This window comes from Trichechus manatus, unplaced genomic scaffold (assembly GCF_000243295.1).
Source record: "Trichechus manatus latirostris isolate Lorelei unplaced genomic scaffold, TriManLat1.0 scaffold00023, whole genome shotgun sequence".
Lineage (NCBI taxonomy): Eukaryota > Metazoa > Chordata > Mammalia > Sirenia > Trichechidae > Trichechus > Trichechus manatus.
In genome coordinates, this window is record NW_004443959.1 from 7,645,690 (window position 1) to 7,672,975 (window position 27,286).

Sequence of the window (27,286 nt, forward strand, 5' to 3'; positions counted from 1 at the left end):
ATGCTTTTCTGTTCTTTCATTAACAATTTTGTTAATAAAAATTTTTGATGTCTTTTGATGTCTGATTCACCCACAGAGTTCTGTTAGTCCCATGGTAATTCATATCTCAATATATAGTAAAACCCGTCTTATAGCATTGGTGGACAGCAGTAAAAGTATAAGGTAACAATGTTATAATAGGCTTCATTCTGTTATGTTTTTGTAAACCTAAGTTAGTTTAGTGTGTGTAGATATTTCATATCTATTTCATAATATAATAATGGTTTAAAAACAAAGTTACCATTGTTTCTTTTTTTTAAAATACTAATTATGACATTTTAGACCTATAATTAATATTAAATAATAATTGTTCAGTGGTGATGGAAAATTATAGAAAGTTTGACTTTCATTAGGAAACAAAATATTATGGTCTTGACTATTTGAGTAGTGTGTATTTTAAAAACATGGAGAAAATTATTGTAGTTTTAACAAGAAAGCAATTTTAGTTGTTTTTTTTTTAAGGTCTTTTGCATGTTTGAAGTAATTCAGATATTTTTTTATTTGATTTTTATACATACTTTCTTTTGATCATAACCTTAAGTATTATTTTAGGTTACCTTAAGGAAAAATGTGGAATCATCATTAAGACAATTAGAAAGAGAAAAGGCGCTTCTTCAGCACAAAAATGCAGAATATCAGCGGAAAGCTGACCATGAAGCAGAGAAGAAACGAAATCTGGAAAATGATGGTTTGTGGTGTAGAATATTAAATGCTTATGAAGAAAAAAATTCACTGGTGTGTGTGTCTGTGTGTGTGTCTGTGTGTCTGTGAGTGTGTCTGTGTGTCTGTGTGTCTGTGTCTGTGTGTGTGTGTGTGTGTGTGTCCATCCGTGTCCCTGACACTGAAATGGTTTTTATCATAGTTAACAGCTTAAAAGATCAACTTGAAGATTTGAAAAAAAGAAATCAGAGCTCTCAAATATCCACTGAGAAAGTGAATCAACTCCAGAGACAAGTAGGTTGATCTCAATTCATAAAAAGGATATTGAATTTTATTTATGACTGCCTGTTAATATTAGTTTTAATTGGCAATGTTACAGAAGACCTTGGTAATTTTAGAAATACATAGAAAAATATTTTAAGTTTCTTATTTTAAATTGTAATGTGCTAACAAATTGAAGTATTTTCATTACATATACCTATGTTTGTCCTTTGTTTGATTTTTAATGGAATAACAGCTGGATGAAACCAATGCCTTGCTGCGAACAGAATCTGATACTGCAGCCCGGTTAAGAAAAACCCAGGCCGAAAGTTCAAAACAGATTCAGCAACTAGAATCTAACAATAGAGATCTACAGGATAAAAACTGCCTGCTGGAGACTGCCAAATTAAAACTAGAGAAGGAATTTATCAATCTTCAGTCAGCCCTAGAATCTGAAAGGAGAGACCGAACCCATGGATCAGAGATAATTAGTGATTTACAAGGTATTAGAGATTGCACTTGAATTCATCTTGAAAATTCATTTAGAATAACTTTAGATAATGGAGAATGAACTAGAGTAGCACTTACTCAAATGTTCTACACTTATATAAGTTAGAATATTTACAATATAGTGATACAAAATTTTGTGAACAAAAGATTTACTGTCAAACAGTATAAAATATTTTAAGTATCAAACATCTCTCTGGTAGATTGTGAATCCTAGTTGAATTAACTGAGAAGCATTGTACCAACAATTATAAAACTCTAAAACTCTTGCTCGTAAATAACAACTCCAAGATATGAGGTGGCTTCCAAAGTTTTTACTCTTAATTGAATGCATGTACCTTGTGGGTTCATTGTTTTTTAAAACATGTTATAATTTTTAGGTAGAATATCTAGCCTAGAAGAAGACTTAAAGAATGGCAGAAGCTTATTAGCAAAAGTGGAGCTGGAGAAGAGACAACTGCAAGAAAGATTTACTGATTTGGAAAAGGTAAAACATGTCACACTTTATATTTTTGTGTAAGAAAATGACAGTAGAGTTTCAGATTGGAAAAATTATTCTAAAAAAAGGGAAATCAGTAACTGGAATATTTCCACATAATTCATGGATTCTTTCATATTTAGACTTGGTTGTGTAGACTAGGGATATATATTTTTAGTACTACACAAGCAACCCTTACTATACTTAGGTGCTTGTTCAGGAAAGGAGTCTCTTGGAGTGTGTATTATGAGAATGCTTTTTTCTGTGGGTCCAAGTAAAACTCAAATTTTGACCCACATCATGTCTTAAAAGTGATGTAATACAAAGTTATCATGACTTCTGGCATTTAGAAGTATTCCTTTAAAAATGCTATAAACCAAGGATAAGTTTTAGGGTGTGTGCATTTAATATTTTGTTTTTATATACTTATTTATTCATTTGTTTAAATATTTAGTATGTAATCTGTAGTAGAAATATCAGGATGCAATCTTGCCTTTAGCAATCTTGTTGTCTGATGGGTAATTTTTAAAGTAATAAGCACACACAGAATTTTAATGTAGTATGGTAAGTAAAATGATAGCAGTATGGACAGGGTATATTTGGTGGACAGCATGAGCCCCTAATCTGACAGAGCAGGATTGGTTGGCAAGACAAAGACATATTCTGCGTGGGGGGTAGGATAGCATGAGCAAAGGCACAGAGGATAGAAAATTAAAAAAAAGACAATCTCTTTATTTAAGTACAAACGCTTCTATATTTCTGGAGTATAGAGCAAGGGTCAGCAAACTTCAGTCTTTTAAGGGCAAAATAGTAAATATTTTAGGCTTTGCAGGTTGTATGGTCTCTGCTGCAACTGCTCAACTACTCGGTACATAAGGAAATGGCTTGGCTATGTTTCGATGAAACTTTATTTATAAATAAAGAATAAATTTCAAGCTGAATTTGGCCCGAGGACCACAGTATGGTCCTCATGTAAGAGGGAGGAATTCTGTGACCAGAGTGAGCATACAGAGCTAGCAGAGGTTAGATCATGCAGGACTGTGAATACTCTGTTAAGAAAATTAGAATATATTCTCTAAGTAATGGGCTAGCCACTGAAGGGTTTTAAGTTAGATGATAGTCTTATTAGAGTACATTTTAAATAGATCCCTCTGTACTATGTAGAGAACACATTTGAGGAGAAAAGGCTACAGGCGGGAAGACTTTTGCAGTAATCCAGATAAGTGATAATGGATACTTAACTAGTGCAGTGGTTAAAATGATGGAAAATAGGGATGAATATGAGAAATGTTTCGGAGAGGAATATTCAGTAGCACTTAGTGATGAATTAGACATGGCATGTGAGGAGTAGTCAAGGATGAGTCTTAGGTTGTGTTGAGGTATGTAGTGGTACCATTAATTAATAAAGAATAAAGGAAATATAGCTCAGTTAGAGAAGACAATGTTAAGTCTATTTTAGACCTCTTACATTAATAAAGAATAAAGGAAATATAGCTCAGTTAGAGAAGACAATGTTGAGTCTATTTTAGACCTCTTGAGTTTGAGGTGCCTGTAGGACAGCCAGATTAAGACGTCTTCAAGTCTGTAAGCTATGGTAGTATTCATAGCTAGAAGTATTTGAGACAGGTAGTCCCTGGGCTATGAACATCTGGCCTATGTACAACCGATAATTAAGGAACCAACCCCATAAAGCCTATTATTGTAAAAAAATTTTGAAGTACATATAATGGTTCATAATAACAAATGGGTGCTACTTGGCAACACGCATTGAAACAGTATTATTATCGTTATTATGACTGTATTGTGTTAAAGATGTTTTAGTATAGTTGAAAGTGTTTCTTTAATGGTTTTTGTGCATAGAAAAGGGACACTGTATACTATATATAAGACATTTGGCTAACTGACATTAAATACAAACTGTACCTAAGTGTTTCAACTTACTTACAAGTTTAACTTAAAGACAGATTTAGGAATGGGATGCATTCATAATCCAGGGACTGCCTGTAATCAGTATATGAGAGACTGAAACCACGTGGGTGGAGGAGCCTATCTGGGAAGAGATTGTGTAGAGCAGTGATTTTTCAGGGCAGAGTAGATTTTAGGCTCTGTTGGTGGATTCTGTAATTTGAAAAATCATTTTTTTTTTAATTTAAAAATTTTTAAATTAAAGATTTTATTTGGAAAGCAAGAGATATACCCATATTTATAATAGGCAGCTGGGTGGTGCAAATGGTTAAATGCTCAACTGTTAGCTGAAAGATTGGTGGCTTAAACCCACCCAGCGGCACCTCAGAAGACAGGCTTGGTGATCGGCTTCCGAAAGGCCTTGAAAACCCTGTGGAGCAGTTCTACTCTGCACACACGGAGTTGCCATGAGTCAGAATCAATGGCAGCTAACAACAACATGTTATTTATGATATAAACTATGGAAAGCAAAGAATAAGAAAATCTTTTGGGAGTATATAGAAAATAGACTGACTTTTGTGTATCAGAGATTCTCAACTTAAAACAAGTCCCCTGTATGGGGAGTGATGGTGAAAGGTAGGGGATCCTGATGGGGAGGGTAGAAAATATATAATATGTGTGTGTGTATCTCAATGGGAAACATTAAGCATGTTTTATAAGTTTGAGAAATAATGATATAGGAAGAAGAGAGACATTGTCACTAAAGAACACCACCATTTAAGGGGCCACTGAGAGAACCTTCAAAAGTGATGGAAAATGTGAGAGCAGGTTTGCCAAGGGAATAGTTTCAAGGGCAGCAGTGAGCTCAAATAAGATAAAGACTGAAAAATGTTGAATTTGATATTGAGAATGTCATTGGTCACGTTGTGGAGTCAAATGATCTTAATACAAATCTCAAATGAGTAAAGTGGATGTGGGGGATGGGTACAGTAGCATGATAAGTGTGAAGTAAAGTAGAGCATGTAGATTACAGTTATGAGAAGTTTGGATGAAGAGAGGAGAAGTACTGAATAATCTTATTAAGCCTATTTAAAAAAACTACTTAAAAAGTTTTTGAAATTGTAAGGCACTCTTTGTTGATAGCTGCCATTTTAAATCTTTAATAGGAAAAGAGCAACATGGAAATAGATATGACATACCAACTAAAAGTTACACAACAGACCTTAGAACAAGAAGAAGCGGAACATAAGGCTACAAAAGCACGGCTGGCAGATAAAAATAAGATCTATGAATCTATTGAAGAAGCTAAATCAGAAGCCATGAAAGGTATGCATTTTTTAAACAGAGTTTGCCAGCAACATTTTACCAAGAATTGATTCTGTATTCAACTCTGGTTTTGAAAAACATTTGTTTTTCAACTACAACAACAAAAAACCATATTAGGGAAGCTTTACGTATATATTATTTTTCCTTTATAGCAATAGTCATTTCTAGGATAGAATATGCCCAAACATAAAATTATTCAGTCAAATTTTTAGGTCAGAGAAAAATTAGTATTTCAGTGGCATCGATACTGACAGGCATACAGAGTGTGACGTTCTAGATATATCTACTCAAATTTTGGAGATACAATCTTCTTATAATATTTAATATTATTTGGCATCTTGTAATCTTGCATTACAAAATTCTTATGCCTTGTGGGTTTATGAAAGAAAGATTTAAAAATAATAGCTGGCCTAACTAGAATATCAGTTCACTGAATATTTTGAACTCTGGCATGATGAAGATTCTGGCCAGATTTGGTTAAAGCCATACAGTACTAATGAGTGTAAGATAAGAAAACAAAATTTAACTTTTGCATGAACCAACCTTTATCTGGAAACGTCTTAGAATAATTTCATTTGTTCCAAACTGATTGTTTATAATTATAATGGATTTGAAATTTCAAAGGAAATCAGTACTTTAAAGTGTACTTGTGAAAAATTCATAAAGCTCTTAAAGAGAAAATTTATTTCATATTGAAGCATAGCATTTATGAATAACTTAGTAAAAATTTGCCTTTTAATTACTGCATGTAACTAGAATTGGAGTTTTCTTATTAAAATCAGTTTAGTTTAAGATACTAATTGAGGATGCTAAACGATTACAGGTATGTTTTATTTAGAAAAATCTAATTGGAAAAGAGAAATTTAATTGACCATGTTTCTTTGTCCTCAGCTGGGAGATAGAGTTGGATTTTGTTGTTGAGGTATAATTTATGTGCAATAAAATGCAGAACATTTTGACATTTGTAACATGCTTGTATAAGCACCACCCAAAACAAGATATAGAATATTTTCATCACTTCAGTAAGTACCCTCGTACCTCTTTTTATTCTCTGTGCACATTTTAAATGAGCACATTTGTTGATAGGTTATTCCCTGAACTGATGAAAATGAGCCAATTTTAGTATAACAGCTACCATTTTTTCAAACTATTATAACAATAATGTAAATAGTTTCCATGTTTTACACATAAGTATACAAAACTAAGTATTATAGATGGTATTTAAATTCAGGTCTAAAGCCTTTGTTCTTTCTGCTGTATACATCATTGCCTTCTTGGATTGAGAATGGTTTACCAGTTACTAGCTATGTGACCTCGTCTAGTTACTTGACCTTTCTTAGTCTTATTTCCTATAAAGGAGTAATGATGGTATTTTAAGGTTGTTGGGAGAATCATGAGGATGTAGTGAAAACTAAGAACAATAATGTATGTAAAATGTTTAGAAATGCTAGCTAGAGATAAATTATTAGTAACACACTTAGTATACTTGTGAAGACCATGCATTAAAATCTGAAAATTCACAGGTTTAATTTTTACCTAATATAACTTTGTAATAAATGATGATTAGATATTGGGCATTAAGTATGAAGGAGCAGAAGAACCCTAATTGGATTTGAACAGAATTGTTAATCAGCATAGCAAAAGATAATCTTTTAACTGTAGTAACTTACATTTAATAATGAAATAACTTGATTAGAAATAAATTTTGCTGCTGTTCACTTCAGGTTTGAAAAAGGCTTGTAAAAGCCTTTCCTGATTAATAAAACAAACTAAAAGTTTATCGCAAATCATTTAGAAAGTACAGGACAGTATAAAGAAGAAATGGAGCCCTGGTGGCACAGTAGTCAAGAACTTGGTTGCTAAACAGTGAGTAAGAACTTGGTTGCTAACCAAAAGTGCGGAAGTTTGAATCTACCAGCTGCTCCTTGGAAACCCTGTGGGACAGTTCTACTCTGTCCTGTAGGTTCGCTACGAGTCGGAATCAACTTGATGGCAACGGGTTTGTTTTTTTTTTAATAAAGAAGAAAGTAAAGATTACCTGTAATCCTACTAATCAAGGTAATACTCCGTAAATTTCCTCCATTTTTTCATACTGCTTTGCTTTTTTTCTTTTAAAATATATTGTGAACATTTTTTAGGTCATTAAACATTTTTAAATAATGAGCACTTATCAAGCGCTTGCCATATGCCAGGCAACATTTAAGTGCTACACATATATTAACTTAAAATCTTCATAACATCCTCATGAGAGTAAGTACTGTTATCTCCATTCTACAGATAAAGAAACCGAGGCCCAGAGAGGTTAATAAACTTGCTCAAGGTTAAATAAGTATTAGAGCCAGAATTTAAACTCAGCAGTTTGATTCCAGTGTCCTGTTCTTAACCATAATTTCAAATATCTGCATAATAATCTTTTATTTTAGAAAGAACTGTGAAGGTCATAGGATTTACCTGGAAAATGTTTCAAGGTAATAATATTGAGAGGGACACAGAGTAGCAGGAAAATAAATCTTCACTTAAAAGATGCGAGCATTAAAAAAGGCAGAAGTATCTTGCTTCCATTGGAATGGATGTGATATTGCAGAGTGTGATAGATTTTTATACCTTGCAAATGAAACTCCTAATTTTTAAATATGAAATTCTTTTTTTTTAATTCAACTTTAGATGAAGGCTTACAGAACAAACTAGCTTCTCGTTAAACAGTTAGTACATATATCGTTTTATGACATTGGTTAACAACCCTATGACATGTCAGTACTCTCTCTTCTTGGCCTTGGGTTCCCTATTACCAGCTTTCCTGTCCCCTCCTGCCTTCTAGTCCTTGCCCCTGGGCTGGTATGCCCCTTTAGTCTCGTTTTGTACTCTGGGTCTGTCTGATCTTTGGCTAAAGGGTAAACCTCCGGAGTGACTTCATTATTGGGCTCAAAGGGTGTACGGGGGCCATACTCTCAAGGTTTCTCCAGTCTCTGTCAGGCCAGTAAGTCTGGTCTTTTTTTGTGAGTTAGAATTTTATTCTACATTTTTCTCCTGCTCTGTCCGGGACCCTGTATTGTGATCCCTGTCAGAGCAGTCAGTGATGGTAGCTGGGCACCAACTAGTTGTACTGGACTCACTCTGATGGAGGCCATAGTAGTTGTGGTCTGTTAGTCCTTTGGACTAATCTTTCCCTTGTGTCTTTAGTTTTCTTCAGTTTCCCTTGCTCCTGAAAGGGTGAGTCCAGTGGAGTATCTTCAATGGCCGCTCACAGACTTTTAAGACCCCAGACACTACTCACCAAAGTAGAATGTGGAACATTTTCTTTATAAACTATATTATGTCAACTGAGGTAGATGTTCCCTGAGACCATGGTCCCCACGGCCCTCAGCCCAGTTCAGTCCCTAAGGGAGTTTGGATTTGTCCATGTAGTTTCCATGACCTTACCCCGAACAAGTTGTGCTGGCCTCCCAGTATTGTATACTGTCTTACCCTTCACCATAGTTACCACTTACATATTGTCTATTTAGTGCTTTTCCACCCCCATCCCTCCCCTCCCTCGTAACCATCAAAGATTGTTTCTGTTTGTGTGTAACCTTATCATGAGTTTTTATAGTAGTGGTCTCATACAATATTTGTCCTTTTGTGATTGACTTAACTTCACTCAGCATAATGCCCTCCGGATTCATCCATGTTGTGAGATGCTTTGCAGATTCATCATTGTTCTTTATCATTGCATAGTACTCCATTGTATGTATGTACCATAGTTTGTTTATCCATTCATCTGTTGATAGGCATCTAAGTTGTTTCCACCTTTTTGCTATTGTGAACAAAGCTGCAGTGAACATGGGTGTGCCTCTGTCTATTCGTGTGATGGCTCTTATTTCTGTAGGATATATTTCTAGGAGTGGGATTGCTGGATTATATGGTATTTCTATTTCTAGCTTTCTAAGGAAGTGTCATATCATTTTCCAAAATGGTTATACCATTTTGCATTCCTACGAGCAGTGCATAGGAGTTCCAATCTTCCCATAACCTCTCCAACATTTTTGTTTCCAGTGTTTTTGATTCGTGCCAGTAATGCCGGGGTGAGATGGTATCTCATTGTGGTTTTAATTTGCATTTCTCTAATGGCTAGTGATAGTGAGCATTTCCTCATGTGTCTCTTGGCCGCTTGAATGTCTTCTTTGGTGTTGTGTCTGTTCATTTCGTTTGCCCATTTTTTAGTTGTATTATTTGTCTTTTTGTGGTAGAGATGTTGGATTTTCCTGTAGATTTTAGAGATTAGACCTTTGTCAGATTTGTAGTAGCCAAAATTTTTTTCCCAGTCTGTGGGTTCTCTTTTTACTCTCTTGGTGAAGTCTTTTGATGAACGTAAGTGTTTAATTTTTAGAAGATCCCAGTTATCTAGCTTATCTTCTGAAGTTTGTATGTTGTTAGTTATGGTTTGTATCCTATTAATGCCATGTATTAGGGTCTCTAGCGTTGATCCTATTTTTTTTCTTCTATGATCTTTATAGTTTTTGGTTTTAGACTTGGGTCTTTGATTTATTTTGAATTAGTTTTTGTGTATGGTGTGAGGTATGGGACATCCAATTTTCCTAGCACCATTTGTTAAAAAGACTGTCTTTTCCCCATTTGATGGACTTCAGGCCCTTTTTGAAGATCAGGTGACTGTAGGTGGATGGATTTACATCTGGGTTCTCAGTCCTGTTCCTTTGGTCAACGTATCTGTGGTTGTACCAGTACCAGGCTGTTTTGACTACCATAGCTGTATAATAGGTTCTGAGGTCAGGTAGTGCGAGTCCTCCTACTTTATTCTTCCCCTTCTGTAATGCTTTTACTTATCCGAGGCCTCTTCCCTTTCCATATAAAGTTAATGATTAGTTTTTCCATCTCTTTAAAGAATATTGTTGGTATTTGGATCGGGATTGCATTGTATTTGTAGATTGCTTTGGTCAAATATGAAATTCTTGACATTTCAAGCGCAAATATTTTAAGGCAGCATCATTTACTGTCGTTTTATTAGCATGTGTTATGTGTTTGATACGCTTTTGTTTGTAAATTCATGGTTATATTAATTTTTGTTGTATTAGAAATGGAGAAGAAGCTTCTAGAGGAAAGGACTTTAAAACAGAAAGTGGAGAACCTATTGCTGGAAGCTGAGAAAAGATGCTCTATATTCGACTGTGATCTCAAACAGTCACAGCAGAAAATAAATGAGCTCCTTAAACAGAAAGATGTGCTAAATGAAGATGTAAGTAAGAAGTTTTCTAATAAAAATAAAGTATGTAATGAATTAATAAACTGGGTTTATTTGTCTAGGGCCAATGACAGTTTCATAAATTTTTAAAATTTTCTTATAAAATAGTGTTTTGTGAACTTTAAGTTTTACTGAATTTGAATGATATACTAAATGAATCATTGTTTTAATTTTAAAGTTATTTTCACTTTAAAGACCATGTTTTATTTTAAATATGTATTCATAACATACATTATCAGAGGCAAAAAACAACAAAACTGTGAAACATATATTTATTAACTGCCTAAGGGCAAAAATCGTTTACTTCACCATGTTTGCTGCAAGCTGCACTGATAAGAAAAATCAAAATAATTTACTTACATACCAAGTATACAATTTATTTTTTAGGTTAGAAACTTGACGTTAAAAATAGAACAGGAAACTCAGAAGCGCTGCCTTACACAAAATGATTTGAAGATGCAAACGCAGCAAGTTAACACACTAAAAATGTCAGAAAAACAATTAAAACAAGAGAATAATCATCTCATGGAAATGAAAATGAGCTTGGAAAAGCAAAATGCTGAACTTCGGAAGTAAGTTAATTTCTTGAGACAAAGTTTTACTGATATGCACAATTATCCACATGTAAATGATCTTAATTTTGGTTTACCTGGGCTTTTTCATTGACCATTTTACTTTCTTGACTACCTGTACAAATATATATAATGGTGGGTTTTTGGTATATTTTTATTGTTTTTTCATTTTGTTTTTTAATTGTATCTCACAGTTTGTGTTGTTCCAACTTGATTTTTTTCCCTTAGCTTTGATTTGGAATATCTATAATTTTAATTTTTTTAAAATAAGGCTAGAATTTATCGGTTTCAACGCAACTTCTTAAGTGGGTTGTTAGCCTTCTTTTTACTTATTTTTTATTGAAGACTAACATATACCCAGGAAAAAATATACAAATTATAAGTGTAGAGTTCAATTAATTTTTACAAAGTGAGTAAATCTGTACAGCATCAACCAGATTTACATATAAACATCACCACTGCAGATGTTCCCCTTCCCAGCCTTTACTTCACCCACCCTAAGATTATCACTTTTCAGGTACTTTTCTAATTCTATGCTTGGCAGGCATAAATGGCTGATCACACTGCATGTATGGGAATGTGTACTTCAGAATTGTTGGTTTAATGCAGCACTTTTTGTTTCAAGACCCCTTTACATTCTTAAAAATTATGAAGGGCCCCAAAGAGTTTTTGTTTATGAATCCTATCTATTGATGTTTGTTTTGTTAGAAATTAAAACTGAGAAATTTTTAAAACACAAGAACACATAAGCACACATTGCTTTAGCCATTGATGATGACATCATTACATGTCACGTAGCCTAAGGAAGATCCATATATACTAGTGAGAGAATGAGAGTGAAAAAGATCAAGTGATGCCTTAGTATTATTATGAAAATAATTAGATGTCATGAATTCTCTGAGAGGGTCTCAGGGATTCCCAGGGGTTCCCCAGACTACATTTTGAGAGTTGGTGGTTTACTATGTATGTAACTTATTTAAACCTTTTAATTCAACGTCCCCACAGAGAACGTCAAGATGCAGATGGGCAAATGAAAGAGCTCCAAGATCAGCTTGAAGCTGAGCAGTATTTCTCAGTAAGTTCCAGGCACATTAATTTGAAAAATTGCTGTTTATGTATAAATTTTTTTTTTAATTCTTGCTGCAGAACTAGGCGTATTGTTCTTACCCAGTCTTATGCGTCAGAGGAAGGACCAGGGAGGGGGGATGTTTAAAAAAAAATCCTTATTCCTAGGCCTACAATTGGCATTAGCAAATTGAAGTGTCTGAGACTAGGGCCAGAGAACTTGTTTGCTCTTTAAGAATAAAAAAGCTCACTAGGTAGTTTTGATGTAGTGTTCCACTTCTGTGAACCACTGAACTAGAGGCTTTCTAAAGGGCACAAAAGACTACCAACCCACAAAAATTATTTTCAAACCCTTCATTTCTTTCATACTAAGAGCCCCAGGTAAATAGCTATCACCCCCCCACCACCCCTGAACATTTCTTATCATTTAGTTATTTAATTAAAAACAAACTGAGGGAAAAATGTTGAGCCATATTTACTCTCGTCCTTAGAATAGCAAACACCAGAGTTTTGGATGAGATGTTTTGTACCACACAACTCATAAAAGAGCAGCTGGGCAAAAGAATATAGATACCTTAATAGAAATCCATTATCATTGCTAGAAAAACAGTTTTAAGCACATACCCATGCCTGATGAGGCTAGTTAAGAGCACTGCTTATTGAGGAAGAATATGTTTTCACAATGAAATAAATAAAATTGTAATAAAATGGTCATTTTAACATTTATGTTTGAAATTAGTTTTAAAATATGAAGTAGACTCTATCACTTCTGTTCCATTGATTTAAGCAAACAAAAATTTCTCGTCTACATTGGTAATATTTTTCCTTGCCTCTTCATTATCCTACCAAGGTGTGTCATTCAGTCAGAAACTTCACTGTGATCTTTAGTTGAAAGTCACTCTTCTAAATTATTAAGTGAACTTTTATTCTTTTATTAGTTAGTCAATTGATTATTAGAAAAAAGAAAAGCTCATTGAAAAAGATTAATTTGCTCAGGAGCTCACATTAAGGAAATATATGTGTTCACAACTTGAATTTTTATCTGGACAGATTTTGAAGGTAGAAATAACATTTCTGGTGATGATAATACTACACATTTCTGTTATATTTTGCCATTTAGACGCTCTATAAAACACAGGTTAGGGAACTTAAAGAAGAATGTGAAGAAAAGACCAAACTTTGTAAAGAATTACAGCAGAAGAAACAAGAATTACAGGATGAAAGGTAAGGACAATATCTTGTTTCTTTCGTTCATAGCTACTGTATATACCCTGCTCCTAGAACAGTGCCTGGACACATCAAATAAAAATTTGTTGATAAAGTGAATTAGATAAAAACTTTGACTTCATAGTGAAAATTAAAATGATTTATATCTGTAAAATACAGGGACTCTTTGGCTGCCCAACTGGAGATCACCTTGACCAAAGCAGATTCTGAGCAGCTGGCTCGTTCAATTGCTGAAGAACAGTATTCTGATTTGGAAAAAGAGAAAATAATGAAAGAGCTGGAGATCAAAGAGATGATGGCCAGACACAAACAAGAGCTTACAGAAAAAGATGCTACAATTGCATCTGTAAGTAAAATTCTTTGTACTTTTTTGATTATAGTTAAATTACTGCAGTGAAACCTGTGAGAGCCAGAACTTGATGGGACTGCCTTGTTTTTCTGGGTCTCGCAGTTTTTCCGTCTTTGACAGGGTGAGTCTTACCACTTTTCTGTTGCTTCCTGTTACGAATCCTACCTCGTGTTAGTTTTGAGTTTTCCTTCTCTGACAGCTTTCCACCATACACAGATTCTGGCTTTCACAGGTTTTATTGTTTATCATAAATCTTTAGAAACACTGGAAAAGTATAATAGATCTAAATGAAAAATTATGTATGCTGGCTACAAGATTTTTAATCCAGTTAACCATCAGCTTCCAGGTGTTATTTGGCAGAGGAAAGCTCAAAAAAGAACTACTTCCAATGGTTGCATCTGTTGGTAAATTCAGATTTAAAGGTCTAAAGTCATAGGGAGAATTCAAAAGTAGGAAACAATTTGCCTTTTTCTTTTTTTTCCTGTTTACAATGCTTAGTTCAAAAGAATCCTGAAGCTGTGGTGAAGGCAGCTATATACAGGTTGAAGAAAGTTGCAATAAAAATTTCAAAGAGAAGTAAAATATCAGGTAGTGGATTGAGTATTTTTAGTACTTACTAATTTTTTTTTTCTTTTGGTCCTGAAACTTTGATTCTCAGAAGACTTTCATATGGATTGATTTTTTTCTTTAGGGCTCAAATATTATCATAGTCATTCTGTTGTTTCGTTGAAATAGTATGATCATTTTTATTATCATTCAGTTAAATCTAGACTCCTGGTAGAATAGGAGAGCATCTACTAATTTACTTGGATTATTCTGAATGTGTTTTGTTACCAACTATATGTCTGTCATGGTGGTCTCATAGTGCTGTGCTATGAAAGTTCTCTTTGCCCTATTTACGTACTATCACTACTTAGTTACATAGCCTGTGGTGTAGGTTCTTAATTTAATTCAGAAATTTAAAAAAAAAGGGTGATGCATGGCTAAGCAGTAAAAGAAAATGGGTTTTACAGTTTAAAAGATTAAGCTAATCTAAAAATACTTGGAGCAGGGATATATGATTATCTAGAACAGTATATATCTTATAAGATGAAGGCAAGAAGTAATTTTATTTTTTAAGTTACTTGTTTATTAAGAAATTGAATGATGTTTCTCTAAGATTTAATTGCTAAGTGAACTCAGGAATTATAGATAAAACAAACAAAAAAATTAGTAATCGTATAGAAGATTTGAACAAGCTAACAAGCTAGATCTAATAGATATGGAACTCTGCATACAGAGAATATACATTCTTTCAAGCACACTTGGAACATTTATAAAAAGTGACTACATACACAGGCCACAAAGGAAGTCTCAACAAATTCCAAAGAACTAGTATCATACAGGCCATGCTTAGATGCTAAAAAGACAAATATCTGATTAAAGAAGAAATCATAATGGAAATAAATTAAGTATTTAGAACTGACTACACTAACAGTTGTATAAAATGAGTTACCATCAAGTTGATTCTAATTCCTGGTGACCCCATGTGTTTCAGAGCAGAACTGCCATCTAAAGAGTTTTCAGTGGCTAGGATCTTTTGGAAGCTAATCACCAGGCTCTTCTTCCAAGGCACCGTGGGGTGGATTCAAACTGCCAACCCTTCAGTTAGTAGCTTAGCAGTTAACGTTTGTGCTGCCCAGGGCCTCCAATGTATATTAAAACTTTTGAGAGGAACCTGTGAAGCTGTACTTAAAGAGATACTTAAGGCCTATGTACTGATAGTTCAAGAAGTTAGAAAAAGAATAAAAATAAGTCCAAACAGAAGGAGATAATAAAATGAATAATAAACTAATGAAATAAAAAATACCCAGAAAAATAGAGATGATCATCAAAATTAGAAAGAAATTCTTTGAAAAGATGAAAGGGGGAAAAAACTGCCAAACTGATCAAGGAAGAAAAAGAGATGACACAAATAAATAACAGTAGGAATAGAAGTAGACATATAAATATGATAGAGTAGGACATTAAGTATGATTTTTACTATTGGTTTTGGTAGGTACACCATACTTAATGGGGAAACCTGAGAAGCAGTCAGGAACAAAACAAGAATGCCCGATATCACCCCTGATATTTCCATGTTAAACTAGAGGTTGCAGATGAACTATTATTATTTTATCTATAAATTCTTATTGAGAGTTCAATAATGTTGCTTTACATAAAACTGCTATATGCAAATTGATACATTCCCCATAAAAGTAACCACCTAAAAATGTTATAATTAACCCACTCACAATAGCTATAAAATTGAAATAGAAGAACATAAAAAGCACAGCAACAACAACAAACTCCAATAATAACCCCCAATTTTTTTTTTATAGATTGAAAGACTATCAAAGAGATTTTGGTTCTTCCTAAATTTATCTAAAAATTCAATACAACTCACTAAAAAAAAAGGCAAGAGTAATTTTAATAGGACTAAACCAACTTATTTTAAAATTCAGATGGGAAAGTAAAAGGTCCAAAAAGACTCAAAACAGTTGTAAAAAAAACAACAGAGAAAGGATTTACTCTAGCAGGTATCCAGATCTTTCAGAATGCTGCAAAAATTAAAATAGTGGGCCATCCAAGACACAACAAATGGTCTCTCTTCATGTGGAGCATCAGAGGAAGAAGGAAGCCCAAGAATCAGAGAAGCAACTAATAGCCCCATGAACCAATGCTTCCTCTAAAATGAGAGAACTGGATGGTGCCTGGCTACCACTACCGAACATTTTGACTGGGGACACAATACATGAATCTTGATACAAAGGGAAAAAATGTAGAACAGAACTTCAGATTCCCAAAGAATCCAGACTTACTGGATCCATTGATGCTGGGGGAACTCCTGAGACTATTGCCCTTGGATACAATCCTCTGAAGTCATCTTTAAATAGAAAAACAGTTTAGCTTGAAAAGTAAAGAATGTCATCCTTACATATTGCGCTTAAAAAAAAATTATGTGAGACCAAAGTAACAACAGTAACTGTAAAACATAGATGAGAAGTTTAGGAGGCAGTGAGTCTAAATGGGGGTAAAGCAACTAGATCAGAAATGAGAATGTTGACATAATGACAGAATGTAACCAATGTCACTGAACAATATGTATAGAAATTATTAAATGGGAGCATGTTTTGATGTATGTATTTTCACCAAAAATAAAATTAAATAAAAAAGAATTAAAATAGTGTGTTATTACAACAGAGCTATTCAGTTCTTTCTGTTTAGTGGAAGTGAATAGGGAGGCCAGAAATAGATTCATGCACATACAGGAACTTGGTGTATGATAAAGTAGCAATATATAAATCAGTGGGAAAGGGCATAGATTTAATAAATGGTTTTGAAAATAATTGAATTTTTTTGTTTCAGTGTGGTTAATGTATCTATACATACATATACATACATATGTATCTATACATACATAACAAAACATTTACCAATTCAGTATTTTTTATGTGTATAATTCAGTGACATTGATTATGTTTATCATATTATTCAACTCTGTTTCCAAATCATTCTACCACTGTTTACAGAAACTCAGTGCACCCTAAGCAAAGACTCCTCCTTTCCCCCTCTCCCACCCTTTGGTCTCTTTACATTTGCTTATTTCATGTAAGTGGGATCCTACAGTGTTTGTTCTTTTGTGACTGACTTATTTCAGCATGTTTTCAAGACTCATCCATGTTGTAGCATGTATCAGGACTTCATTATTCTTTATGGCTGAGTAACATTTCATTGTGTATATATTTATCAGCAAGGATAATTCTTAACATAATCTAAGGTTAAAAAAATTACAGCAAGGTAAATATAGGGAGATGCTATTTATGGAAAATTTTAAATCATATAAAACCACACTATATATTGATTATGGTGTCATGTATATGTAATACAAGTATCAAATCATGTATTTGAAACTTCCTTCAGGAAGGAAGGATAGGAATAGGATTTGGATGGAATACAAAGGGATGTCAAGTTCATCAGTAAAATTCTATTTTTCATTTTAAAACAATGTTTTGAAAGAAATATGACAGTGTTAAAATATGTTTATTCTGCATGGTGGGCATACAGGATTTTATTACACTGTTTCCTTTTTATAGTTTTTTTTTTCCATTAAAAAATGAGTAAGAACTTAGGAGAGAAGTGCAGTTTTTTGTCTTCCTGGGGTACATACGCAGTCTGTTACTGTTAGCAAAATTTTCGTCAAGAGTGAAGTTTGGTAGGTAGCACAAAGGAAAGAAGTATAGAGGTGGATGTTGTCTTAGTTATCTAGTGCTGTTATAATAACAGAAATACCACAACTGGATGGCTTTAACAGAGAGAAATTTATTCTCTCACAGATTAGGAGGCTAGATGTCCAAATTCAGGCCACCAGCTCTAAGGGAAAACTTCTTTTTGTCAGCTCTGGGGGAAGGTCATTGTCATCAGTCTTCCCCGGTCTAGGAGCTTCTCAGCGCAGGCACCCTGAGTCCAAAGGATGCCTTCTGCTCCCAGTTCTTCTTTCTTGGTAATAGGAGGTCCTTCACCTCTCTGCTCGATTCTCTCTTTTATTTCTCAGAAGAGATTACTCAAGATACAGCCTAATCCTGTAGATTGAGTCCCACCTCATTAACATAACTGCTTCTAATCCTGCCTCATTAACATCATAGAGGTTAGGATTTACAACACATAGGTAATTACATCAGATCACAAAATGGAGAACAACCACACAAGACTGGGAATCATGGCATAGCCAAGTTGACACACATTTTGGGGAGCACAATTCAATCCATAACAGATGTGTTTAGAAAAATGAGTATTAACAACATTCTAGGATGTTTTCTTTTGAATTATTACTTTTAATTATAACTTAAATTTTGCAAATTGGGATGTGATTTGTTCTTATGCTTTCATTTCTTAGCTTGAAGAAGCTAATAGGACACTAACTAGTGATGTTGCCAATCTTGCGAATGAGAAAGAAGAATTAAACAACAAACTGAAAGATGCTCAAGAACGTATGTATTAACAAAGAATAAGGTTTATTTTTAATATACTTAGCATTTTGTCAATTGCTATAATTATCAATATAATTTTTACGTTTTCCTATATTTCAGAGCTATCAATATTGAAAGATGAAGAGATAAGTGCAGCAGCTATTAAAGCACAATTTGAGAAACAGCTGTTAACAGAGAGAACACTCAAAACTCAGGTATGTGTAATAGAATCTAAATATGATTTTGAATGTTTATTAGTTTCTCTCTTCCACTGAATAATAAAAAATAATGTTTTATTTCTAACATTACAATTTGCAAGCAGTAGTCATTGAAGGTTTTGATATTTGTGAGCAGTCACAGTCACCTGATTTTTGCCAGATGGGGAGAAGCTAGATTTCAGTTACACATTGTTCGATTCAATGTTTATTAACATTTTTCTTATTTTTTTATTATAAGCTGATGGCTTTTTCTCTGCTTTTAAGAAGCTAGCTAGTGACTATTTGCTAACAGCCTGAAAAAAGTTAGTCTCAAAAGTCACCTGTGGCTTTTGACCACCCCTCTGCCAACTCAGATAATTGTATGCCCGAATGCTTGTGGTTCCTAGATAGTCTTCTCTATGGTTGGACAGGTTGCATTTTATTAACATGATACCAATGCAGAATTTTTTCTCGAGGATAAAATAAGATCTGCCTAGTAAGTCTGTTTGGAACTAAAAAGTTAAAGTGATAGAAAATGGCATCAGATCAAACCTATAAACATTTTAAAATACAGTTCTCAGAGAACTGAGGGTGAAAAACGAGTAAGAGTATGGGTTGGAGGAGGGTTGGAGAAGGACAGTGAGTAATGAAGGAGGTGCATTATTTAAGCAATACAGAATGTATTTTTGTGGCCCTGTTTATAGGGAAGGAGATTATTGGTACTTGTGTAACTTGGTATTGGTGAGTTATTAAGAAGCCATTGACATAATTCATTTTATTCGTTTATTTTTATTTTGGTAGAATATACATAACATTTGCCATTTCAACCTTTTTTATGTGTACAATTCAGTGACATTAATTATGCTTACCATGTTGTACAGGCATGACCACTGTCTGTTTCTAATGTTTTTTTATCACCCTTACCAAAACCTCAGTACCCCTTAAGCGATACTTATTTTTATGTTTTTAAGGCTGTGAATAAATTGGCTGAGATCATGAATCGAAAAGAACCTGTCAAGCGTGGTAATGACACAGATGTACGGAGAAAAGAGAAGGAGAATAGAAAGCTACATATGGAACTTAAATCTGAACGTGAAAAATTGACCCAGCAGATGATCAAGTATCAGAAAGAACTGAATGAAATGCAGGCTGTAAGAATACTTTTTGGACTCTAGATTGAAGACTTTTTTAAGAAGTAGAACTGTTTTCATGTCTGTGTACATTTCATTGGTTGGAGAACATTTCACAGAAGTATTCCTTAATTATTATTATTATTGAACCAAGGAGCAAAATTGTGGGATATATTGCATCTAATTAATTAAATTTAATTTCTTATAGCAAATAGCTGAAGAAAGCCAGATTCGGATTGAACTGCAGATGACACTGGACAGTAAAGACAGTGACATTGAGCAGCTACGGTCACAGCTCCAGGCCCTGCACATTGGTCTAGATAGTTCCAGTATAGGCAGTGGACCAGGGGATGCTGAGGCAGATGATGGATTTCCAGGTACAGGTTTGTTTTTAGCCCTTATGTTTATTTGTATTAAAAGCCTTTGTCTTAGATATAAATCAGTTGATTGTCTTAAGTCCTGTGCTGACTACTCTTGAAGAAAAATGTTTGCCATTTCCTTAAGGGAAAACCTATTCCTTAGAGTGAGTATTCAAATAACAGTTTAAACTTATTGATTGATTGATTTTGACAAAAATTTTTATTAAAAAAAAAATACAAAGAAAACTACATATTTAGTTTTTTAAATTAGCCTGTTAAATATGAAAATAGCTCTCTTTTTGCACTTTCACCTTATTTTCTCTTAACTTCTTTCTGCATTCTTACTTCCTTTTATGTTGGGTGTTTAGTTCATATCACTCAATCACACACTATGGAATCCATGTCATTCACCTACCAACGTTCCTCTACTTCTGTCAATATTGCCACTAAGCCTTCCAGTTCTCACATGCTTGTTGACTCTGATTCTGACTCAGAAGAAGAATCCTTGCCTTACTTACCCATTTCGTCGGAACCTAATGGTACAGGTGATATCCTGAAAATCTTTTCACCTTTGAGTTTTTTTCTATTCCCCCTAATTTCAGTTGTTTTGAAGAATTTTTATAACACTAACTAATATTCACCAACTCTAACAACTTGCTTTATGCTCAGTTAAAAATAAACTACTACTGCATGAACAAAGAATTTTTTTTTAAGGTATTTGCACACTGTGTTGCTATTATAATTGTTAGATAATTTATTTTGCAAACTTAAAAGAAATGTAGCAGGACAGACATTATATAGCTTAAGAGCTTGTGATTTCACTACCTGTTTCATCCTTTTTCAACCAAGAAGAAATTCATACTGAAATTTTGTAGCAAGAATGACAGTACAGGAAAAGCACATAGACTGTTTAGAGGATGTGCTTAAGGTTTTCATCAAGTCACATCAGCATTATACTGGGCCTTAAAAGGGAGGACAAAACAATTTGACCTGATTCTTTCACTGAGAGGGAAATGAAGACATTTAAATAAAGAAACCAGATAGAAAACACATGAAATTGTTATGTTTAACACAAAGTTGGTGCGAGAATAAGTAAAAAGGAAAAAAAGACATTTAATATAAATGCCATAGCAAGATAGTGTCTGAGCAGTTGAATGCAAAATAAAATTTTGTCTCTTATTAATTGAATTCAGAATAAAATAGCTATAGTTATTTACATTTGTTGTCACATTTTTCAGGAACATATTTCATGTATTTCTCGCATTTCAAAATAATCAAGATACAACATTAAGTCATAAAGTGATTAAAATTGAAGTTGTTTTAGATTTTAGCAATAAAATTGTTTTAATTGTATTCATATCATTAGAGGTCATCTGATTTAGTCCCTTGAATTGATATAGGACCATATCTTGACAGTGCCAGACAAATGAGCACCTGGACTGTTTCAATGATAGCATTTCTGTTCATAACCACAGGTAGGACTTCATGTGTCGTGGAGTCTGGACGCTTGTTGGTGTGAGAGAAGAGTATAGGCTCTGGAATCAGAGAGGCATTACTAGGCGATCTTTTAAGACTTTTCGTTTCCTCATCTACATGAGGAGTATAATTCCTGTTCTTTGAAGTTATTGTGAGGTTTACAGAGAATTTATGTAAAGCATCTAGCACATTCAGACACATAGTAGATGTTAAGTAAGTGGTCTTAGAATAACTTCCCCAAATGCTTATTTTATATACTTATTTCATTAAAAGATATTGATCAGATGCCATTAGAACAAATTCCAAGGTTTCAGTGTGTTTCCATTGTTGAACTAGAATTTTTTTTTTTTTAATTTTATTGTTCTTTAGGTGAAAGTTTGCAGCTCAGGTTAGTTTCTCATTCAAAAATTTATACACATACTGTTTTGTGACATTGGTTGCAATCCCCACAATGTGACAACACTCTCCCCCTTTCCATCCCAGGTTTCCCATGTCCATTCATCCAGTTTTATTGTCCCTCTTGCCTTCTCTTCTTGCTTTTGGGCAGGTGTTGCCCATTTGGTCTCATACATTTGATTGACCTGAGAAGCATGTTTCTTAGTTGTTATTTGTGTTATTGTTATTGTTTGTTTTATTGGCCTGTCTAATCTTTGTCTGATAAGTGATCTTCAGGAGTGATTTCAGTTCTGAGTTAGCAGAGTCCGGGGGCCATAGTCTCAGGGGTTCCTCCAGTCTCTGTCAGACCAGTAAGTCTGGTCTTTTTTTGTGAATTTGAATTTTGTTCTACATTTTTCTCCCACTGTGTCCAGGACTGTCTGTTGTGATCCCAGTCAGAGTGGTCGGTGGTGATAGTGGGTACCATCTAGTTCTTCTGGGCTCAGGCTGGTGGAGGCTGTGGTTCAAGTGGGCCTTTAGTCCTTTGGGCTAATATTTTCCTTGCGTCTTTGGTTTTCTTCATTCTCCTTTGCTCTGGACAGGATAGGACCAATAGATGTATCTTAGATGGCTGCTTGCAAGCTTTTAAGACCCCAGACTCTACTCACCAAAGCAGAATGTAGAACATTTTCTTTATGAACTATGTTTTGCCAGTTGACCTAGATGTCCCCCAAGACTATGGTCCCCAGACCTCAGCCCTTGGTCCCTCAACCTGTTTGCGTGTATCTAGGAAACTTGTATGCCTTTGCATCGGTCAGGTTGTGCTGACTTCCCTTATGTGAACTAGAATTTTAGTGATTTTGATATTTTGGAGTTTAAAAATGTTCTTGTTATATTGTTACCCATTAACTAGATCTTTAAATAATTCTATTTCATTTTAAAAGTCCGTTTTCCCTACGTAAGTAATTACTTATTTAAAATGTTTTCTCCTCAAAGATGTGCACTATATCTGTAGTTAGTCCTTCTGAAGGAAAAAATGAAGAATTCTAATGTAGATGGAGCAATGAAAATAGAGAGCTGCTGCTTTTTTTTTCTTTCTTTTTTTTTTTTTTTGCAGTTTTTCTGCTGACTTTGCAAAGGCATGATTATAATCAACAGGACATTTGACTTCATAAAACTATAGAATATGTGTTAACATTGTACTGTAACCTGAATTTTGTTTTGTATTGGATAACTTTTTTATACTGATCCTGCATTATTATTGTATCTTAGATGACGTGATGTATAATGATAAATTCTAAAGGGCATATTTGTTTTGTGACTTTTATATTACGATTTTATTTAATTCTTCATTGTCTAAGGAGAATTGTTATATTTATCCACATTTCTTGTGCTTGCCTTTAGAATCAAGATTAGAAGGATGGCTTTCATTGCCTGTGCGAAACAACACTAAGAAATTTGGATGGGTTAAAAAGGTAATTGGTGCTTTTGAATATGATTCTTTTCTCCCTTATGGTTTAGCGCCAGCAGTATCACCTTTGTAGTTGTAGGATATACATAACTAGAACTTTTGGACTGATGGTACTTGTTTAAACTTTCTGATTTGGGGTGATGTGATTTTATTTACCCTTGTAAAACTTTTAAATATTGGTATATTGTTAATAATAAAACAGGTTTTGGTATTAGGAAAATATAAGCCAATTGACCTTGGTATTTTTGCTGTTTCAGTAGGAAAACAGCTCTAGGTATTATAGAAAGACCCACTTATTCCTTTTCCTCTGTTACTATGATTATTGATGTTGTTATGTTCATTTTTGATAAGGTTACTAATGCTATAGGATTCCAAAGCTAAATCAGTCCAAAAATTATTAGACTTCATTTCCCCCAGTTTATTTATTGCTATATATTAAATAAGATATCTAAGTTTTAGATATTAAAATATTTATAAAGAAAATTTATTATTTTAAGGAAGGTTTTTCTTAGGGTACTTTTAGTACTTCTTAGTTATTTAACTTAGGTATTTTGTATTTTTTTATTGTTAATATAGAATTTATTTTTGAAGAAAATAAATAAGGTATATAATAACTTTAATCATTGTTTGATTTCTTCTCTCTTTTTAATAGTATGTGATTGTAAGCAGTAAGAAGATTCTTTTCTATGACAGTGAACAGGATAAAGAACAATCTAATCCTTACATGGTTTTAGATATAGAGTAAGTGTTTTTATTTAGAATATTGAGAAACTTTTTTCTCATTTTTTAAAGTATGATAAGAGAGTAAGGTGACTTTTTTGTCAAATTAGTGTAATTTATCTGTCATAAAGAACTCATAGTATAGCTACAACTGTACTGTTGACATTTTCTTATTCTTTGCTTCATACAGATAAAAGTCTGGGATGTAGAGTTAGCTAAAATATCTTTATTTCATGGGTCTTTAATATATTGTTTTCTGAAACTAATTAGAAAATGTCTGACATATTGGGAATTTCTCAAAATCTCAAGGAATGATTGAATTCCTATTTTCTATATGAGTCTAAAAGGGGTCAAAGTAAACTTCTGACATAAGTATAACTAATGTAACTTGATCCTTTGGTAATACTTTACTCCTTTATTAAAAATCTTTTATAGCAAGTTATTTCATGTCCGACCAGTTACACAGACAGATGTATATAGAGCAGATGCAAAAGAAATTCCAAGGATATTCCAGGTAAACATAGTTTGTTTTTTTCTTTTCTCATCTTTAGAGGTTCTAATAGGACAGAGATCAAATGTCTTTATTCTTGGGCCTTCTTCAGATTTCCTTTCTGTTTCAGTCACATTTAAAGATGGCTCTTTGTGTGTGTGTGTGAGAGAGACACACATGCTTCCTTCTGTTTGAATACATCTTCATTCCTTTCTCCATTTTACTTGTTAAAATAAAATCTGTAGTTTGTTTATACCATGTTTCTGGTCTTTGCTATCTTTTTGTTCTGTTATGTTGTGACTTTTTAATTCTTTTATTTTTTGGGGTGATCATGGCTGTCATACTGAAATAGTTCTGCCATATGATTTTTTTGGTTGTACTTTAGATGAAAGTTTACAGTGCAAACTAGCTTCTCATTAAACAATTAATACACATATTGTTTTGTGACATTGGTTGCCAACTTCACGACATGTCAACACTCTCCCCTTCTTGACCTTAGGTTCCCCATTACCAGCTTTCCTGCCTTCTCATCCTAGCCCCTGGGCTGGTGTGCCCATTTAGTCTCATTTTATTTTATGGGCCTGTCTAGTCTTTGGCTAAAGGGTGAACCTCAGGAGTGACTTCATTACTGAGCTAAAAGGGTATCTGGAGGCCATGTTCTTGGGATTTCTCCAGTTTCTGTCAGACCAGTAAGTCTGGTCTTTTTTTTTTTTTTTGAGTTAGAATTTTGTTCTCCATTTTTCTCCAGCTCTGCCTGGACCCTCTGTTTTGATCCCTCTCAGAGCAGTCGGTGGTAGCCAGGCACCATCTAGTGCTGGACTCAGTCTGGTGGAGGCCGTGGTATTTGTGGTCCATTAGTCCTTTTGACTAATCTTTCCCTTGTGTCTTTGGTTTTCTTCATTCTCCCCTGCTCCAGACAGGTGAGACCAGTGGAGTGTCTTAGATGGCCTCTCACAAGCATTTAAGACCCCAGTGTTGTGAGTTCTTAAATTATGAATTCTCTCGTTTTTGCTTTTATGCTAAGCTCTCTAGAAAGTTAAAAAAATCACTTCCGTGGTTAAATTTTACACCTCATAGACTTTTTATTTCTGAGTTAAAGTGAAGCTAAGTTCTTCCCTTTACTACTTCCATATTTCAAATTAGTCAAACCAACAGTTAGGTATTGAGTTCCTTCCGTATAAAAAGCTATTGTACTTGGTGTACTGTGGGGGAATTGATTCTTGTTTTATGGATACTTACAATGTTTATTTGGAGTATATTATATATCCTTTCACCCTTTTCTTTGCCCCCTGAACCCACCAAATACAAATCTTTTAAATTGGAGCTGTGTTTACAGTTACCACCCAGTTTTATGTATCACCTAGTTTTATGTTCTTAAGAACACCAGTTAATATAATTGCCACATTTCGTCAGGATATTGTTTTGAACCATCTTTCCCAGAAAAACTTTCTGACACTGATCAAGTGCAAATTTGCCCCTTGCTGACCTATTCTGATAAAGGTGCTAAAACATAGTAAGGTATTAGGGAGAAAATGAGCAATCGGTACTTGAGCAGGATTGATTCTTTTGAAATGTGAACCAAAGTGACTGTTGAATGACTTTTCTCAAAACTGCTCCTGATTAGGCAGAATCTACTTAGGTTTGAACTTTAATTGCATTTTTTTCTCAACTGAATAATTTTTGCTAATTGTTATTTATACTATCAGAATTGTTACTACATTAAAAAAGTTTATATTTGGAAATTATTCATTGTTCATTTTGATATTTATAGATTTTGTATGCCAATGAAGGAGAAAGTAAGAAGGAACAAGAATTTCCAGTGGAGCCAGTGGGAGAAAAATCAAATTATATTTGCCATAAGGGACATGAATTTATTCCTACTCTGTATCATTTCCCAACTAACTGTGAGGCTTGTATGAAGCCACTGTGGCATATGTTTAAACCTCCCCCTGCTTTAGAGTGCCGTCGCTGCCATATTAAATGTCATAAAGATCACATGGACAAAAAGGAGGAGATTATAGCTCCTTGCAAAGGTAAATAAATAGTAAATCACATGCTCCATCAATATTATTATGTTCAGGTCATTTTAAGCACACTAACTTTTTAAAAATATTTCTTTATAGTGTATTATGATATTTCATCGGCAAAGAATCTGTTGTTATTAGCAAATTCCACAGAAGAGCAGCAGAAGTGGGTTAGTCGGTTGGTGAAAAAGATACCTAAAAAGCCTCCAGCCCCAGACCCTTTTGCACGGTCATCTCCTAGAACTTCAATGAAGATACAACAAAACCAATCTATTAGACGGCCAAGTCGACAGCTTGCGGCAAACAAACCAAGGTAATAAATAAAATATTGGTAAAAAACTGAAAATTGTTTAATATTTTGCTTTTTGTATTCAAGCTAGAAATTTTTCTAATTACAGGTTTCCTTAATATTTTAATGTACTATGGAATAC

General features: G+C 33.9%; 1 protein-coding gene across 8 annotated transcripts in view; it reads left to right on the forward strand.

Moving 5' to 3' along the window:
* ROCK2 (Rho associated coiled-coil containing protein kinase 2) overlaps positions 1-27,286 on the forward strand; it is a 149,511-nt gene that overhangs the window by 113,468 nt on the left and 8,757 nt on the right. For 5 of the 8 annotated variants that reach the window (XM_023728244.1, XM_023728248.1, XM_023728247.1 and 2 more), the window contains 20 exons: positions 592-727; positions 902-993; positions 1,217-1,463; positions 1,848-1,954; positions 5,017-5,176; positions 7,600-7,644; positions 10,246-10,406; positions 10,800-10,984; positions 11,990-12,059; positions 13,170-13,273; positions 13,436-13,622; positions 18,541-18,634; positions 18,734-18,828; positions 19,782-19,961; positions 20,149-20,323; positions 23,555-23,625; positions 24,274-24,362; positions 24,777-24,855; positions 26,603-26,864; positions 26,955-27,168. In XM_023728244.1, the coding sequence (XP_023584012.1) occupies positions 592-727; positions 902-993; positions 1,217-1,463; positions 1,848-1,954; positions 5,017-5,176; positions 7,600-7,644; positions 10,246-10,406; positions 10,800-10,984; positions 11,990-12,059; positions 13,170-13,273; positions 13,436-13,622; positions 18,541-18,634; positions 18,734-18,828; positions 19,782-19,961; positions 20,149-20,323; positions 23,555-23,625; positions 24,274-24,362; positions 24,777-24,855; positions 26,603-26,864; positions 26,955-27,168 (2,753 nt within the window). The remainder of the gene's footprint in view (positions 1-591; positions 728-901; positions 994-1,216; positions 1,464-1,847; positions 1,955-5,016; positions 5,177-7,599; positions 7,645-10,245; positions 10,407-10,799; positions 10,985-11,989; positions 12,060-13,169; positions 13,274-13,435; positions 13,623-18,540; positions 18,635-18,733; positions 18,829-19,781; positions 19,962-20,148; positions 20,324-23,554; positions 23,626-24,273; positions 24,363-24,776; positions 24,856-26,602; positions 26,865-26,954; positions 27,169-27,286) is intronic. The other 3 variants (XM_023728245.1, XM_023728246.1, XM_004373055.2) reach the window with 3 other exon arrangements.